Genomic DNA, 15,507 nt, shown 5'->3' with positions numbered 1-15,507 from the left:
CTTATATTTACTGTTTCAACAACCCTTCTGGAGAATGACTGTCATGTTAAAGGCAGTTGTGTGCTCATTATCCTAAAGCTGTAGTGCTCAAACTTACTAGTTATACATAGATGATTAACCGCTTATGGATTTCTTTGAAGTATGAGTCAGTATAATTTACCTCAATAAAAATAACTGAAGATGGGAACACAGAGAACCAAAATGATTAGGAGGTTGAAGCATCTCCCCTGTGAGGAAAGATTAGGCTTGGGGCTTTTTGCTTTAAAAAATGACAATAAGGGGGGCATGATGGAGGTCTGTAAAGTTAAAAGTGTGTAGAGAAAATGGAAATAGATCTCCTTCCTCTCAAAATCCAGTCACCTAATGAAACTGAATGGTGGAATATTCTGGGCAGATAAAAGCACTTTTTTCTACAGCAGAATTCACTTGTACAAGTTGGAGAAGTGATGACCACCAACTCTGATGACTCTAAAAGGAGATTAGATAAATTCATGGACGATAAGGCTATCAATCACTATTGTTCACAATAACTATATTATCTCCACTATCAGAGGCAATATGCCTCTGAATATCAGTTGCTGGGAAACACAAGTAGGAAGTGCTGTTATGTGTCATGTTCTGCCTGAGTGTTTTTCACAGACGTCTGGTTCATTGCTGTGAGAACAGAAAGTTGGATTAGATGGGCTTTTGCTCTGATCCAGCTAGTCTCTTATGTTGTTATGATTATGTAACCCAACTTCTTTAAATCTTTCACACTTAATACTCCTCTCTTTTGAGGAGTGTAAATCAGCAATTGAGGTTAAAGACAGAGGATTCTAAACTCAAGAGGGGGGAAGCAGAAGGATGAATTGGTTGTGCTTCTGCCATTACATGCAAAATGGGGGATGACTATATTTAACTGCAGCAAAAGCAGTAAATAAGCGTCCCACTTTGCATGTTACAATACAAAACAAGTGTGCTTCTCTGTGCTATATGAGCCATCTCTCTGAGACTAAAACCTATAGATCCAGTGAACTGACCTCTCATAATAGAACCAAAGTCACTTTCCTGACACTGGTTCATGGTAGTCTACAACTTTAGTTCACAAACTACTCTAGACATCCTTTAAGCCACAGTAGCTCTGCTGATTATTAAATTTACTAAACTAAGAGGGGAGGGAATGCAACACTCAGTCCAATATCCTTGGCAGCGTAGGAACATGTCTGTCCACAAGAGATAATGCCTTGTTTATGTACAAAAACTAAAGAAGATGGCAACCTGCAATTCAACCAAGTGGGTATAGCTCCATGTGGCAGGTTGTTCGTGTTAACAGTCCCCCATGAGGTTTGGGCAATGCCAAAGAAATCATTCTTTCATGCTTTTATAATACACAGCAAGAATAGTCAACATCCTGCATTTGCAGCAATTTTATCAACCCCCCAGTGATTTGGCTAAATTTCACACATACTAAATGGCAACAAAATAGCAAAGGAGCAGCAAAGGGATATTCATTACAGCAAAAAATCCTAACTTCACACATACAATGAGGGGTGTCTAAACTAGCTGTAATTCAGTGCTGTCTTTACCCAGGGGTGCAAGGCGCCGAATTCTGGGGAGCGCCAAATGCATAACAACTGTTCCTCTTGATTGGCAGCAGTGAAAAGCAATGGAGCGAAAGTTCCTGCCCCCCCCCCCCGTGTCAAATATTCCCGACGAGTCAGGAAACAAAAGCAGTTATTTCCTACCCAACTTTGGCCCCCCCCTCCCCAAAAACAAAAAAGCTCAACAACTTTGAGTTCATCCCCCCTAAAAGAATTGGGGGTGCTGGACAGATCTTTGCACCCCTGCACCCCAGCGGTGCATACGCTAAAGACAGCCCTGCTGTAATTACTCAAATAATCGGAACAGGGGACCTTAACTTGTGACCTCCACATGTTGATGGACTTCATACTCCCATCAATCCTAGCCAGCACGGTCAATGGTCAGCAATTATAGATTGACTCCACCTAAATCACTGTGTATGCAACTTCTGTGAGCACAATGGAACTCCCTCTCCCCTTCCTCCTCCTACACTGCCACCAAATCTGCTCTGAGCATTGGGGAAAACCCCAGATCAGACTGGGGCTTCACATCAGAGAGAAGAGGGAGTGGAAGTTCTGTTGCACCTGCAGAAGTTGTTTGACATGCAAAATGATTTGGCTGCATACAACCCCTGTGTAAGTTGTGGCCTTACAAAATCTGGACAGCCATAGATTAGCCATCCCAGTATAGAAAATGTGAGCTGACCAATGATGTCCACCCACTTGCACAACAGAAATCTGCTTATGCCCCCGGAAGCCTCCCGAAAAAACAATCTGTTCTGGGGAGTTCCCCTAGAACTCAGGGTCAGGTTATGTCACCAAAGGAAAAGGCAGCATACCACACAATGGATCAACAACTTATAGAATTCATTACAACTTGGTGATGGTCAATAGCCTAGATTGTTTTTTAAAAGACTTTAAAATTAACAGAATTCAGCCATGATAGCTAAGCAGCTTTTTCATAGTCAGAGGAAACATACCTCAAGATGCCAGAGACTAGAAGATTAATAATACAAGATGCTTGCAATCTTCCTAGGACTCAATTGGTTTCATAGAATCATAGAGTTGGAAGGTATCCCAAGGGTCATCTAGTTTAGCTCCCTGAGATAATCCATGACAGATGGCCATCCAAACTCTGCTTAAAAACCTACAAGGAAGGAGAGCCCACTACCTCCAAAAGGAGTCAGTTCCACTGTCAAACAGCTCTTACCATCAGAAAGTTCTTCCTAATGCTTAGTTGGAATCTTGCAATTTGAATCCAATCGCTCAGTTCCTACCCTCTGGAATAGCAGGAAAAAAGCTTGTTCCATCTTCCATGTTTCTCCTTCCTGGAAACTGAATGATGGACTAGACTAGATGGTGATCTAGCAGGGCAGTGCCTATGGCTGGAGAAAGTGGGTCACTTGCTTATGAAATTTACTGGGACAAGGAGCTCACATCTCTCAGGATGACTAGCGAAGCTAGAACACTAACCTCCTGAGATGGAATACAACTGTATCAGTGCAACACTAATTGATAAGTAAATCCCATTGATCTCAAAGGAAACTTACTTCCAGGCAAGTGTGTATGGTATAACATAAGACTGCCAGTCATGTAGTAGAATGGCCACACTCAAACAGGACATCTTTATTTGACCTAGTTAAAATTCTCTACAGTGGTACCTCCGGTTGTGGACGGGATCCGTTCCAGAGCTCCGGTTGGATCCCGAGGTTTCCGCAACCGGAGGGACCGCTTCTGCACATGTGGCAAAACCCTGGAAATATACTTCCAAGTTTGCCGCTTACGTATCCTGAAGTTTAGGTAAGCGAAGGTATGACTGTATTGTTTAAGAGAGATAAAACATTTCAAACTGGGTAAGTAGAAGGCAAATATTTGTATAAACACACACAGAGCACTCTGTATCTTCATACATACCTTCAACCAGATGCACTGGGTATGGAGAGTGTTGAAAAGAAGTTATGATGTTGTTAAGTTTCATGGTTGTGAATGCTTGCATGTTTGTGTGCAAATATTCATGTTATGATTTGTATATAAACAGCTTTTGGTCTGAAGGCCCCAGATGTGATGAACAGCATATTAATTCCAAAAAAGTATAAATGTACTGTGCAGTCATACCTTGGAAGTAAAATGGAATCCATTGTGCAGGTCTGACTTCCAAAGCGTTCAAAAACCAAAGCGTGGCTTCTACAGCCAATCGGAAGCCCTGCTGGATGTCCGGCTTCCAAAAATAGTTCACAAACCAGAACACTCACCTCCGGGTTTGCGGCATTTGGGAGCCAAAATGTTCGAGAACTAAGATGTTCGAAAACCAAGGTACGACTGTAAATGCCAAACAATATAAGATCACAATATCAACAAATATCTCCAATGACACAGGATATGTATTTGTGAGCTGCAATCTGCTCTCACAACAGACACAATTCCCCAGCATTTCATTTCTAACTTGGAAGCCAGTACATTCATATTCATCTCTCCTGCCTCGCTTGAATCTCTCACTTGGGGCTGTAGGAGCAAGCCCATCCACACCCAACTGCCTTCACCATACACCCAACCCAAAGGGGCACTCTCTTCTTTGGGGCCACCTCACTGAAGCCGATCTACAATGAACAACAGCACTCAACTAAACAGAACTGTCTCCTGGAAACCAGCTACAGCTATAACAAAGTTTTTGTTTTTCATGGGCAAGGCTTACAGGCTAAACCTTCTGGCTCCTCCAAGAGGCTACTGTCTTCCAGGTAACATGTAACATAGGGGAAAAGATGTGAGGAAAGTAATCAGTGTGCATGTTTGTGAATGTTTGTCTATATACATAAAGTGGGAAAAGAGCAGCCTTCCCCAACCTGGTGTCCCCCATATGTTCTGGATTACACCTCTTTAGCCTTGCTTTTGACAACTGATGTATATGTATTGATGTATAATTACACATTTTATTTGTGTAATGTTAAGTTGTTTTAAACTGTTTTTAATATTGTGGAAAATCGTGTACAGTGGTACCTCGGTTTATGAATTTAATCCGTTCTGGAAGTCCGTTCTTAAACCGAAACCATTCTTAAACCGTGGTGTGCTTTCCCTAATGAGGCCTCCCGCCCCCGGTGCCCTTCCACCATTCAGATTCCGTTCTTAGTCTGAGGTAAAGTTCTCAAACTGGGACACTACTTCCGGTTTTGCGGAGTTTGTAAACCAAATCGTTCTTAAACCAGACTGTTCTTAAACCAAGGTTCCACTGTATGAATATTAATGTTGCATTTTAATTCTGGGATCTTAGGATAAGGGGGGGGGATAATAAACTGTAGTAGTAGTAATAGAACTCCGATCAACCTTGACCATTGTTCAGTCGAATTTGACTATGGAGTGAAGTGCTCACCTCCGCTTTCAGGCCGAGGGAGCCAGTGTTTTCCGGGTCATGTGGCCAACATGAGTAAACCACTTATGGAACAACGTGACACCATGACGGAAGCCAGAGTGCATGGAAATGTCATTTACGTTCCAGCCACAGTAATATCTATTTACCTACTCGAGGCAGTATGCTTTTGAACTGCTCATGGATGTTAAATCTCTCTGGTTATCTGGGAGATAATATTGCATGAAAATGCAGCACACCATATTCCTGAGATACCATCACAGGAAGCAAGCAGTAAAAATATGTGGTGCAAAATCTTAGAACACAGTGTCCTATGGGGCAGTGCCTTTCATTTTGCATTGGACTTTAAAGGCAGAAGCAGCACAAGTCTCCCTGGTTTGGTAGCTCCAACCCAAGCACAAATTCACCCCTCTCCCAAGTTTTCTAAGTATAATAATGGTTGGTGTGTATACCAACTCAAAGTTTATGGGCCCACATTATCAAATAATTACAGAGTTTATAATGCCCTTTCATAAATATATTTCTCCCAACCGATGACAGGGTCTTCAAACACCCCCGATGAAAAATATTCATCGTTTCAAAGTTTAAAATCTCTGATCTTTTGAGCTAACCCATTCACAGACTAGTTACTTTATCAGCAAGATATATTCCAAGTCCATTAGCACTGCCAGAGACCAATATTATCATCTTTTGCTTGGGCCCCCAGTTGTAGCAAAAATGAATACAAACTAACAGGTCGGCAAATGCAGAGACTGGAAGCCTGGTTGAAATACAATGCAACACACAAGTCCATCCACTCTGCAAGCTAGTCTACAGCATTTGTACCAATACAGAAGACATGAAGAACTGTTTTAGCTCCACGTTCTCTTGAGGAGCAAAAAATTCAGCGGTTTTACCCTTACATGGTTGCTAAGAGAAACTAGCTTCTGCTCTGCCCGCTAATATATACATACCCAGTGAGAGTTAACGCAGCTATTTCACATTTAGAAAATATGTTTAGTGAAGAAAATGTCCTGTTTATATAACCAAAAATCTAGATGCCATGAACAGATGCAAGGAAACTTAATTGACAGGGGGAAATGTGTTAAACTCACCCACTTTTCAAATGTTAATGGACAAGTGGATACTACAGAAAATTTCTGAACAATGGAACAGACAAGGATCTGCATGCATGCAGACTAGTTATAATTACATTCATAAAAAAGACAGAGCAATACAGACAAATTCAGGAGCAAGGTGACAAATACAGGCATATTTTTGACAGCTTGGTCTGGGAATTATGATATTCACTTTCCTGTGAAAAATAAATGGGGGGGGGGCAGAAATTAAGGTAACTGTCTTTCTTAGCACAAGCATAAATTTAAAAATAAAGTTAGGTTGAACAGCATAAGAATATTTTACAGTTTCACAATGGTAAAATTAAGAAATGAGTGATAATTTTTAATAATAATACTTTTAAGGATACTAGTTCTGGAGCCTGTACTAGTATCAGCCTTAGTCTCGGCCTTGCAATGTTCTCGGCCTTGCAATGAGGTTATCACTGCCATGAAACTCAGCTTCAGAGACAGGCAGCAAGAAAATCACTATGCAGCACGCTCAAACTAGGGAAAAGAGGAAGTGGATGGTAGGCATGAAAAAATTGCTGGAAAACAAGGCAGGATTTAAGCTGATATGGTTGGGCTCTTAAATAAGTTAGACCCTGGGTAAGAAGAGGCCTTCAAGGACTACGCTGACTTCTTTATAAACAATGGTACTGTATTTACCGGTAAGTTAAATAAGCATTGCCCAGATATCCAGAAACACAAATGGTGGTGGAATAGCATATGTCTGGAAAAAAGTGTCCAGAGACATCTGTAAGATCATCCAGAGATGAAGAAGTAATGAAGACATCTTCAGGACAGTGCATTTTTGAATTAAACAAAATGGGCATTTCCAATTTTGCAGCTACTTTACAGCAAGAAATTTATTAAGGACCAGTGCATATGGAAAGCACCAGATTCCATATGCTTTAAAATGTGCCAGGGATGATACAAACTCTGGTGTATCACATTTTACACAGGACAAAAATCCCTTCATGAACCCACCAATCAGCCTTCATTCTGAGACACATAGATTGGATTACCTCTATCTTTGCATTGACAGCTATGCATGACAGCAAGCAAAAAATAATCAAGCCTCATTTAAAGCAAAACAGAGACACATGATTTAATCCATGCTGCAGGAACAAATATGACTCAGATTGTGTATTTGTTTCTGGTCCCACTTCTGGTCCCACCAATATATATATATATTTATTGGAACCAGGTAGAGGGCTTTCTGTGGCTGCATGATAGATGCTTATAGAATTATGCATGGAATGGACAAAGTGCAGATAATTTTTTTTCTTCCTGTCTCATAATACTTACAGGGATGCGGGTGGCGCTGTGGGTAAAACTTCAGCGCCTAGGACTTGCCGATCGCATGGTCGGCAGTTCGAATCCCCGCAGCGGGGTGAGCTCCCGTCGTTTGGTCCCAGCTCCTGCCCACCTAGCAGTTCGAAAGCACCCTTAAGTGCAAGTAGATAAATAGGTACTGCTTTATAGCGGGAAGGTAAACGGCGTTTCCGTGTGCTGCTCTGGTGCTGGTTCGCCAGCTGCAGCTTCGCCATGCTGGCCACGTGACCCAGAAGTGTCTGCGGACAGCGCTGGCTTCCGGCCTCTAGAGTGAGATGAGCGCACAACCCTAGAGTCTGTCAAGACTGGCCCGTACGGGCAGGAGTACCTTTACCTTTTTACATAATACTTATCAACATCCAATGAACCTGAACATTGAAAGATTTAGGACAGATAAAAGAAGGTAAGTCTACACACAGCACATAGTCAAACTCACTCCCCCAGGAAGCAATGATGGTGAACAACTTGGGTGGTTCTAAAGAGGATTATTAGACAAATTCATGGAGGAGAGAGCTCTCAATGGCTACTAGCCATAATGGCTATGCTCCACCTCCACAGTTGGGAGGCAGCAATCCTTCTGAATACCAGTTGTTGGAATCCTGGTTTTTAACAGGCATCTGATTGGCCATTGTGAGAACAGGATACTGGACTAGTTGGGCCACTGGTCTAATCCAGCAGGCTATTCTTATGTTCTTAGAGATGGTGGAAACTGCAGTCAACCAACAATTGGAGGACACAGATTAGGTACCCCTGGCTTGAACATGACATGCAAATCAGCTCAGTGTAACTTTTAACACTTCACTTGGATCAAACCTAATGACCAGATGCACACAAAAATGCAGTCAGGAATCACAATAAATAATTTGTAAGGGCAGCAAAAATCTGCACAAACATTCAGTTGCCAAATGCAAGCAAATGTATATCAAGTGAATAATTGGGCATTTACAGTTTACAAAAATCCAACTCTAGAATAGTGGACAAAGCCACCACAAAATGGTATAGCAATCAACTAGCAGAATGCCTATGATTTTGGAGTGGAAGGACTAAGGAACTCTATCCCCTCCCCATAGGAGAGAGGCCAGTCTCCACCATCATTCAGTAATATATCTAAGTGTTGCATTTTTATTGACTGATAGATTGAATTTATACCGTACACTTCCAGTTTCAGACACTTTTAGAAATAGGAACCAATATCCCATTTTCCCTTGGGGTGGAGGAAGCGCTCTTTGCTCATTGCCTTATTTCCCTTCACTCCATCCCTTCCCCCCTCAAATCAGTTTCTCAAGCCATTCTGTGCCCTATCCTTTCTGTTCATCTACCCCAATACTACACCTTTCCCCCTTGCCTTGAAACAGGTAGTGTGACCCTGGAGGAAGCAGAGGGACCACTCTGTCTGACAGCCAACTTCAGTATGCTTCCGCCCCATCAAGGGGCAAAGCAAGCAGCAGCCATCATAGCAGTATAGTATACTGCAATGCAATGAAAACACATTACACAGAGGTATAGGATAGACAATGCCCTCTTTTCTTATCCACCTTGACAGCCACTTCCCAATATGCTGTTTCTCTATTGTACTCAGAACATAGTAAGGAAATGAAACATTAGGAACTACATGAATGTTTTATGTAAGTGGCAAAAGTGAATAGTTCTAGAAGCATTTGAAGAAAAAAGACCAAGCTATAGCAAACAGAAACTAAATTCCAGACCATGTACAGAAAATGGTCTCCCAGCAACACTTCCCTCTTCTGCAGCAAGAGAAACTGTTCTAGTACTGTATGTTCCTGCAATGGAGCAGTACATGGAACAAGGAAGCAGCATATATATGCAGTATTTTCTCATATATTAGTATCCTAGGAGTAAGTTAATAAATTTATGGGAGAAAGTGCAGTACAGCAATTCCCACACAAGAAACCACATATATGAACCATGCAAGTATTTGTGTAGTTTAGCACTGAACCATACCCACATAACGTGACTAAAGTACTAGTACAACCCGTACTTTATTTTATTTTTTAAAGCATCTCCCTCATGTCCCTCTTTCCTCCATTTGTACTTCACTGACTACCTTTTCACTCATCTGCCTCTGCTCTAAGTTTACTGCGTTTATTTCTCCCCTACTGGCAAAATGCCTTTCGAAACACAACACCCCAACTACTTGTGGCGCACTATTCTGACTGAGCCAAGTGGCCAGGGGAGAGCTAAGGGGGCTGCCATTATAAGCCAGGGAGACGTTTCACAAGAGTCAGGGGGTCGTCATTTAAATCGCAGCACGTGGCCGATCTTCCAGGGATTCCGACCTCCTCATTTTCCTTCCACTTGGGGTCCATTAAACCGCCAGGAATACATCGTACATCCCGTCCCTCGTCGGAATCACTTTCCAGCGGGTCATCATCACGGCCCGGGGGATCAAATTTGCCGGCGAGGGAGTGGAAGTTGAGAGTAATATCTCAAAGGTAAAGCGGAGCTCCGTAACGGAGGCGAGAGACACAGACGTGTGGCGTCAGACCCTCAGTCTCCCGGAGGCGAGCCCCGCCCCCTGGGCCCGGGGATGGCGACGCCAGCGGCTTGCGCTGCCCCGGAGCCCCGCGGGCGATAAAGCGCGCCTGCGAAATTCTTCCCCCACCCCGGAATGTCTCGCCAGCAACTATTTCAGGAGAAGCGCAAAGACCAGGAGAAGGGACAAGCGTCAACACCCGCCGCTGCCCGCCACCCAAGCGCCTGAGAGCCGCTTCTCCCTCCTTCTCAACCCCCCCCCCCGGGTTTGGGACAGTCTCCGGCTGGTCATGAGACGCTCCCGCCCCGCCACCCGCGGAAGGCAGGCAACCAGCGCAGCTGGCGGCCCGTCAGCGTCAAGGCAGTGGCCGTTGTGAGGCAGAGAAAAGGAGCAGACAGCGCAGCCTCCCCTCCCCCCCGCCGCCCAAACTCCCGTCTCGCCAGCGGGGAAGGGAAGCGAAAGTCGTTCGGGTCCTAACGAGGCCCAATTAAAAGAGGGAGAAGAGTCCTAATAAGGTGGAGAAATGGACGTCCCGTCCGCCGCCGGCGAGCTGGACTGAGCGGACTCACCGTCGGCTGCGCGCCTTCCCTTCCTTGCCCTTCCCGGGCTCCTCCTGGCGGCCGCCGCCCTCGCGCCTGCCCCGGGGGATCCGCCCGCGCCCCGCTCGGCTCTCTCCGCCTCAGGCCGGTTTCGCAAGATGGCGGCACTTCCGGGAAAGACCATCCCAGGGCAGGAGGCGCACCAACGAGATAAAGGCGCGCGAGAGAACGAGCGGACTCGTCCCCGCGCGCGCACCCCTCCGTCCGCGAATGAGCACGCTCGCTGCTCTCCCCCGCCCACCCGCGCGACAGTTGTAGCCGCGTCCGGACGCGCTGCCGAGATGCCTGCGGCCCGGCCCCCTCTCCGCCGAGCGCAATGAGCTGCCCTAACGGCCCTCCCCGCCCCGAAGAGGTCGGCGGCCTGGCGATGGTGCTGAGCGCGCTGGGTCCCGGAGCCGCGCGGGTCCTGTTCTACCCGACCTTGCTGTACACGCTGGTGCGGGAGTGGCTGCCCGGCTCGCAGCGGCCCTGGTTCAGCCGCGTCGACCGCTCCGTGCTGCTGGGGGCGCTGCCTCTGCGGGGACGCAGCCGCCAGGTAACGGGAGGGTTAGGAGCAGGCGTCTCGCCCGCGGGTGCTCTTTCAGCTGCTGGCTGGAGCTGTGGCTCAGCGCGAGGCGCCGTTTCCTCGCCTTCTTCCCAAGGCTTTGGCTCTGCGGGTCACTCGGCTGGGGAGCAGCGAGGTACCTCGGAATAGCTCCCACGGCGCACGAGGTTTCTGCTTCTTTAGCTGCATCCTTCCCTTTAGAAACTCAGGTGTAGCCCTGCGCCCACTGCTATGTTGAACTCGGCGCGGGCTTACTCCCGAGTAGGCACGTGCACTGTTGCGCTGGACACGCTCGGTAGATACTATGGGTAAGCCTTTACCTCTTTGATTTCTGCTGTTGAAAGATACCAAGGTATCTGCCAGCAAAAGTGTTCAAGACCCCATCAACAAGAGGGTAGCCGGTGTAGGATTGTCAACATGGAAGAAGATGGAGGCTGAAATCTGTCAGAAACTCAAAGTTTGCAAGCACATCGTGATTCGAACCCAGCAAACAGCTGGGGCTATTCTTTAGGGGGCACAGGGGCTACAAGGTATCCTGGCTTCTGTTGTTTCATGTGAAGGGCTGAGCAGTGAGCCCTGGAAACGTTCCTGAGCAAGCCTTTCTCCAACTTTGGTTCAACTCAAGCGCAGGCAGCTGTCCCTCTTGGGTCTAAGGCCCACTGCAGTGGAGCACTGAGCAGAAGGAATAAATTATCTCTTGCCACTAATGGTACAAATCAATTTGTAACCTGCAATGGTAGATTTATAAATCAGGTTTATAGACTGTTCTGTGGTGGTTCTGCTCCAGCTTGCATGATGGATCTCAGAGAATAGCATTGAGGGACTTCGCTGGTGAAGAACACCTAGTCAACTTTCCTGGACTCTGGACAATGTAGTTTGGCCACTGTGACATGTGCACTGGTAACCTCATGTTTAGACTACTATAATGCACTGTGAACTTTTCTGACAGCTGCTCTGGAAGCTGCAGCTGGTCTAGAATGCTGAGGTCCAGGTGGCAAGTAGTGTCCCATTATTGGATATACACCTCAACTGTGAAGGGATCTACACTTACTGCCTATTGGCCACCAAGCCAGTTTTTAGTTCTTTGATTGATTGATGTAAAGGACACGACTAAACAACAACCAAGTCCTAAACAACCCTGAACCAGGTTACCTGATTGACCTCTGCTCCATTGCCAGGTAAAAGCATTAAGATCCCAGTTAGTCCTGCCACAACCTGATGATTGTTGGCTTGTGATAATGCAGAGATGGACTTTTTAACTGCTGGTATCAGTGCTGAGGCATGTATACCTTGCAGAAACACAAGAGGCCCCCCCATCTGTATTGACATTCTACTTGCTTTAGAAGATACATGTTTTAATTGCTGTGCTGTTTGAATGGAATTGTTTGATTGCATATTTCAATCATCGTGGATGATTATATTTTATTGCTTTATGGGATTGTTTTGCTGTGTATTTTAACAATGTTGTACAATTGGTTTTTATGTTGTGTAAACTGTAAACTACTCAGAGGGACGCAGGTGGCGCTGTGGGTTAAAGCCTCAGCACCTAGGACTTGCCGATCGAAAGGTCGGCGGTTCGAATCCCTGCAGCGGGGTGCGCTCCCGCTGCTCGGTCCCAGCGCCTGCCAACCTAGCAGTTCGAAAGCACCTCCGGGTGCAAGTAGATAAATAGGGACCGCTTACCAGCGGGAAGGTAAACGGCGTTCCGTGTGCGGCTCTGGCTCGCCAGAGCAGCGATGTCACGCTGGCCACGTGACCCGGAAGTGTCTCCGGACAGCGCTGGCCCCTGGCCTCTTGAGTGAGATGGGCGCACAACCCCAGAGTCTGTCAAGACTGGCCCGTATGGGCAGGGGTACCTTTACCTTTACCTTTAAACTACTCAGAAGCCATCTTGGCATTAAGCAGTATATAAATTTAATAATAATAATAATAATAATAATAATAATAATAGTAATAGTAATAATAATAATAGACTGCTATTCATTGTATGGTAATCACACAGCAGTTTCCAGAATAAATGTATAAAACATTATATAGAAGAAAACTGAACAATAGTGAACAAAATAAAATATGCAAAAATTATAGCTAAAATGGCAGCAGAACATATTGACAAAACTAAAGCATAAATTAAAATCAGAACAACAATTTAGATTCCACCAAAAGTGGTTAAAAAAGGGAGTGGGTACCTGCTTCTATGGCCTTCGGTCTGGAAGCTTCTGTTTATGGCACATATTGAGTAAGAACCATTAGGAGAGGATGGGCTAGATACTGAAATATATTGAGACCTGGACTTAGTTGTCTGTTCTTCCTGCAGTTGGTAGAGGAGCAGAATGTCCGAGGAGTGGTCACCATGAACGAAGAGTACGAGACTCGCTTCCTGTGTTATTCCTCTGAGGTGAGTCCCCCCACAAGCTCCATTGTGTCCAAGAAAAGAGGGGATCCAACTGACAAGCTCCCTCAGAAGGGAATATTTAAACATCAGTATAGAATGCTGTCTGAGGGGGATACAGGACAGCCCACAATCTTACTGAATCAGAACTGCATGTTATGCTACCATATCTGTGCATGTTTACACAGACATTGTTGGCACCCGTCTGTCTTGAGAGACAATGGAGTGCGCCTCTGGGGGTGAAGGCAAACTGCTGCATTAGCACCAAACTGCCCTCCCATGGTGTGCCTCAGGCCATGTTTTCACTGAAACGTCTTGACTTGGGCTGCAATTATGTGCATGTTTACTTGGTGGAAAGGCATGTTGAACATAATTGTTCATACTTCTGAATAAATGCAGAGACCAATGGGAATTATACTCAGATAAATTTCCCCCTTTCCCCACTTAGTTACCCTCACTGTACTGCTAACCTAATTTTACCGTTTTGTCTCCCACATTATTTTCATAGCCCCATTTTTCAGTCTTCCTTTCAGCTTTCCTTGATAACTTTTAACGGTGCAATTGTATGTATGTCTATTCAGAAGTAAGTCCCATTGAGTTAAATAGGGTTCAGAAGATAACTGCAGCCCAAATTAGCAACTTTTTCTTGTGGCATCTTTCCCTTGACTTTCATTGTGCCCAATGAAAAGGTGACAGTGGTCATTGCCTCTCTTTTCCAAATGGATGATTCTGTGTTTTCTGGGTTAATTGCAGGAATGGGCGGAAATGGGTGTAGAACAGTTGCGCCTTAGTACTGTTGATTTGACTGGCGTCCCATCATTGGAAAACCTGCATAAAGGTGTTGAGTTTGTGATGAAGCATCGTGCATCAGGGAACTCAGTATACGTGCACTGCAAAGCTGGCCGCTTTCGCAGTGCCACTATGGTTGCTGCATATTTAATTCAGGTAAGAAAGCTTCCAACACACTGAGAAAGTGGTAATGGATCAATTGTACACAAACTGCTTCTGTTAAACAAGAATAAGAGAAGCGGAACTCTTCCCAGGACTGCTACTCTGCTTCCAACGTGGTCTTAATTTATTGGCTTTAATTAGGGTATAGCACTTCATTTAGTACTCATTGAGAAAATGAGTATGTATGACTGTCAGCTTCCTTGTGACAGGGATGGACTTGGGAGTCATTTCCACTTCTGTATTAAAGTTGGCAGTATGAATGAAAAATGTTTGCACTTTCAAGCCCCTTGTTGCCTGGAAAGTGGGGAGAAAATGTGTAGGATATTAGATAGACGACTATTAGTGCATTTTTTCCTTACCAGTTGTACATCATTTAGTTTTGAAAATAAGAACTTTGTCTAGGCTTGTATACATTCATCATGCTGGGATACTAGGATAGTGTTAAGAGCATATAGCCCAAATATAATCAATTATGCTTTGAGATTGAATGGAAAGCAATGCAGAAGCCATTCTTCCTCCAGCAGGAGAAAAAAAGAGATGGTTAAGTATAACAGTTGTTGAGTAATCTGCTAGAATCAGACAAGGCAGATTTTAGCCAACAGACTCACAAATGACAACAAATATTTGGGATTCTTTTAAGTGTGAGGGTATTGTTTTTGAACAATTCTCAATATCTGTTTTTCCATTCCATTGCTTAAGCTAGTTAGTTCCCCGCTTAGATAGTTTTTCATTTGGATTTTCTGCCTTTGCAGCTCCACCACTGTACCCCTCAACAAGCAATAGCCACAATTCTTAAGATACGTCCTCATATAATCATACGTGAAAAGCAAATGAAGCTGCTGGAGGACTTTCATGCGTGTGTAACTGCTGGAACTCCTGCACAGCAAGAGCCACCAAAGATTCAGCAAGGAAAGAACAAGCCAACACACAACGTGCAGAACCGTCCACTGAAAACATCTGGTTCCTAACATATTGTTTAGGGGTAGACTGTTGTCTCAGCTACCACAAAGTTTTTTGAAGCATGAGAGCAAAGGAGATCTGGTAGCTTCCAGCTTTATCACTGCTAGTTGAACATGGTTTGCCTCTACTGCTGGTCTCTATTATTACTTATCTCAGTGCACCAGCATGGGACCACTGTCAGCGCTGCTCCCTCTCAAATACAAGCAATTATAAACAAG

The 15,507-nt window shown here is 44.9% G+C and overlaps 2 protein-coding genes across 42 annotated transcripts in view; one reads left to right on the top strand and one right to left on the bottom strand.

The window, feature by feature from the left end:
- Positions 1–10,550, bottom strand: part of CELF1 (CUGBP Elav-like family member 1) — a 39,190-nt gene extending 28,640 nt beyond the window's left edge. For 22 of the 41 annotated variants that reach the window (XM_083751117.1, XM_083751142.1, XM_083751144.1 and 19 more), the window contains exon 1: positions 10,416–10,550. The gene's annotated coding sequence lies outside the window, so the exon portion shown is untranslated. The remainder of the gene's footprint in view (positions 1–10,415) is intronic. The other 19 variants (XM_083751106.1, XM_083751128.1, XM_083751143.1 and 16 more) reach the window with 1 other exon arrangement.
- A 52-nt stretch (positions 10,551–10,602) lies between these two features.
- Positions 10,603–15,506, top strand: PTPMT1 (protein tyrosine phosphatase mitochondrial 1). The gene is made up of 4 exons (XM_083752903.1): positions 10,603–10,980; positions 13,304–13,384; positions 14,132–14,323; positions 15,082–15,506. Exons 1-4 carry the CDS (start codon positions 10,762–10,764, stop codon positions 15,295–15,297), a joined length of 708 nt encoding a protein of 235 aa, XP_083609029.1. The 5' UTR covers positions 10,603–10,761; the 3' UTR covers positions 15,298–15,506.
- The last annotated feature ends 1 nt before the right edge of the window (position 15,507 follows it).

This window comes from Podarcis gaigeae (genome assembly GCF_964106915.1).
Source record: "Podarcis gaigeae genome assembly, chromosome: 1".
NCBI lineage: Eukaryota > Metazoa > Chordata > Lepidosauria > Squamata > Lacertidae > Podarcis > Podarcis gaigeae.
This window is presented reverse-complemented; position numbering and strand designations above follow the sequence as displayed.

Excerpts from the sequence above, each read along its gene's own strand:
- PTPMT1 (XM_083752903.1), top strand. The coding sequence starts at position 10,762 with ATGAGCTGCCCTAACGGCCCTCCCCGCCCCGAAGAGGTCGGCGGCCTG. Across the intron at positions 10,981-13,303 it reads TGCGGGGACGCAGCCGCCAG|TTGGTAGAGGAGCAGAATGT; the intron begins GTAACGGGAGGG and ends TTCTTCCTGCAG. Across the intron at positions 14,324-15,081 it reads TTGCTGCATATTTAATTCAG|CTCCACCACTGTACCCCTCA; the intron begins GTAAGAAAGCTT and ends CTGCCTTTGCAG.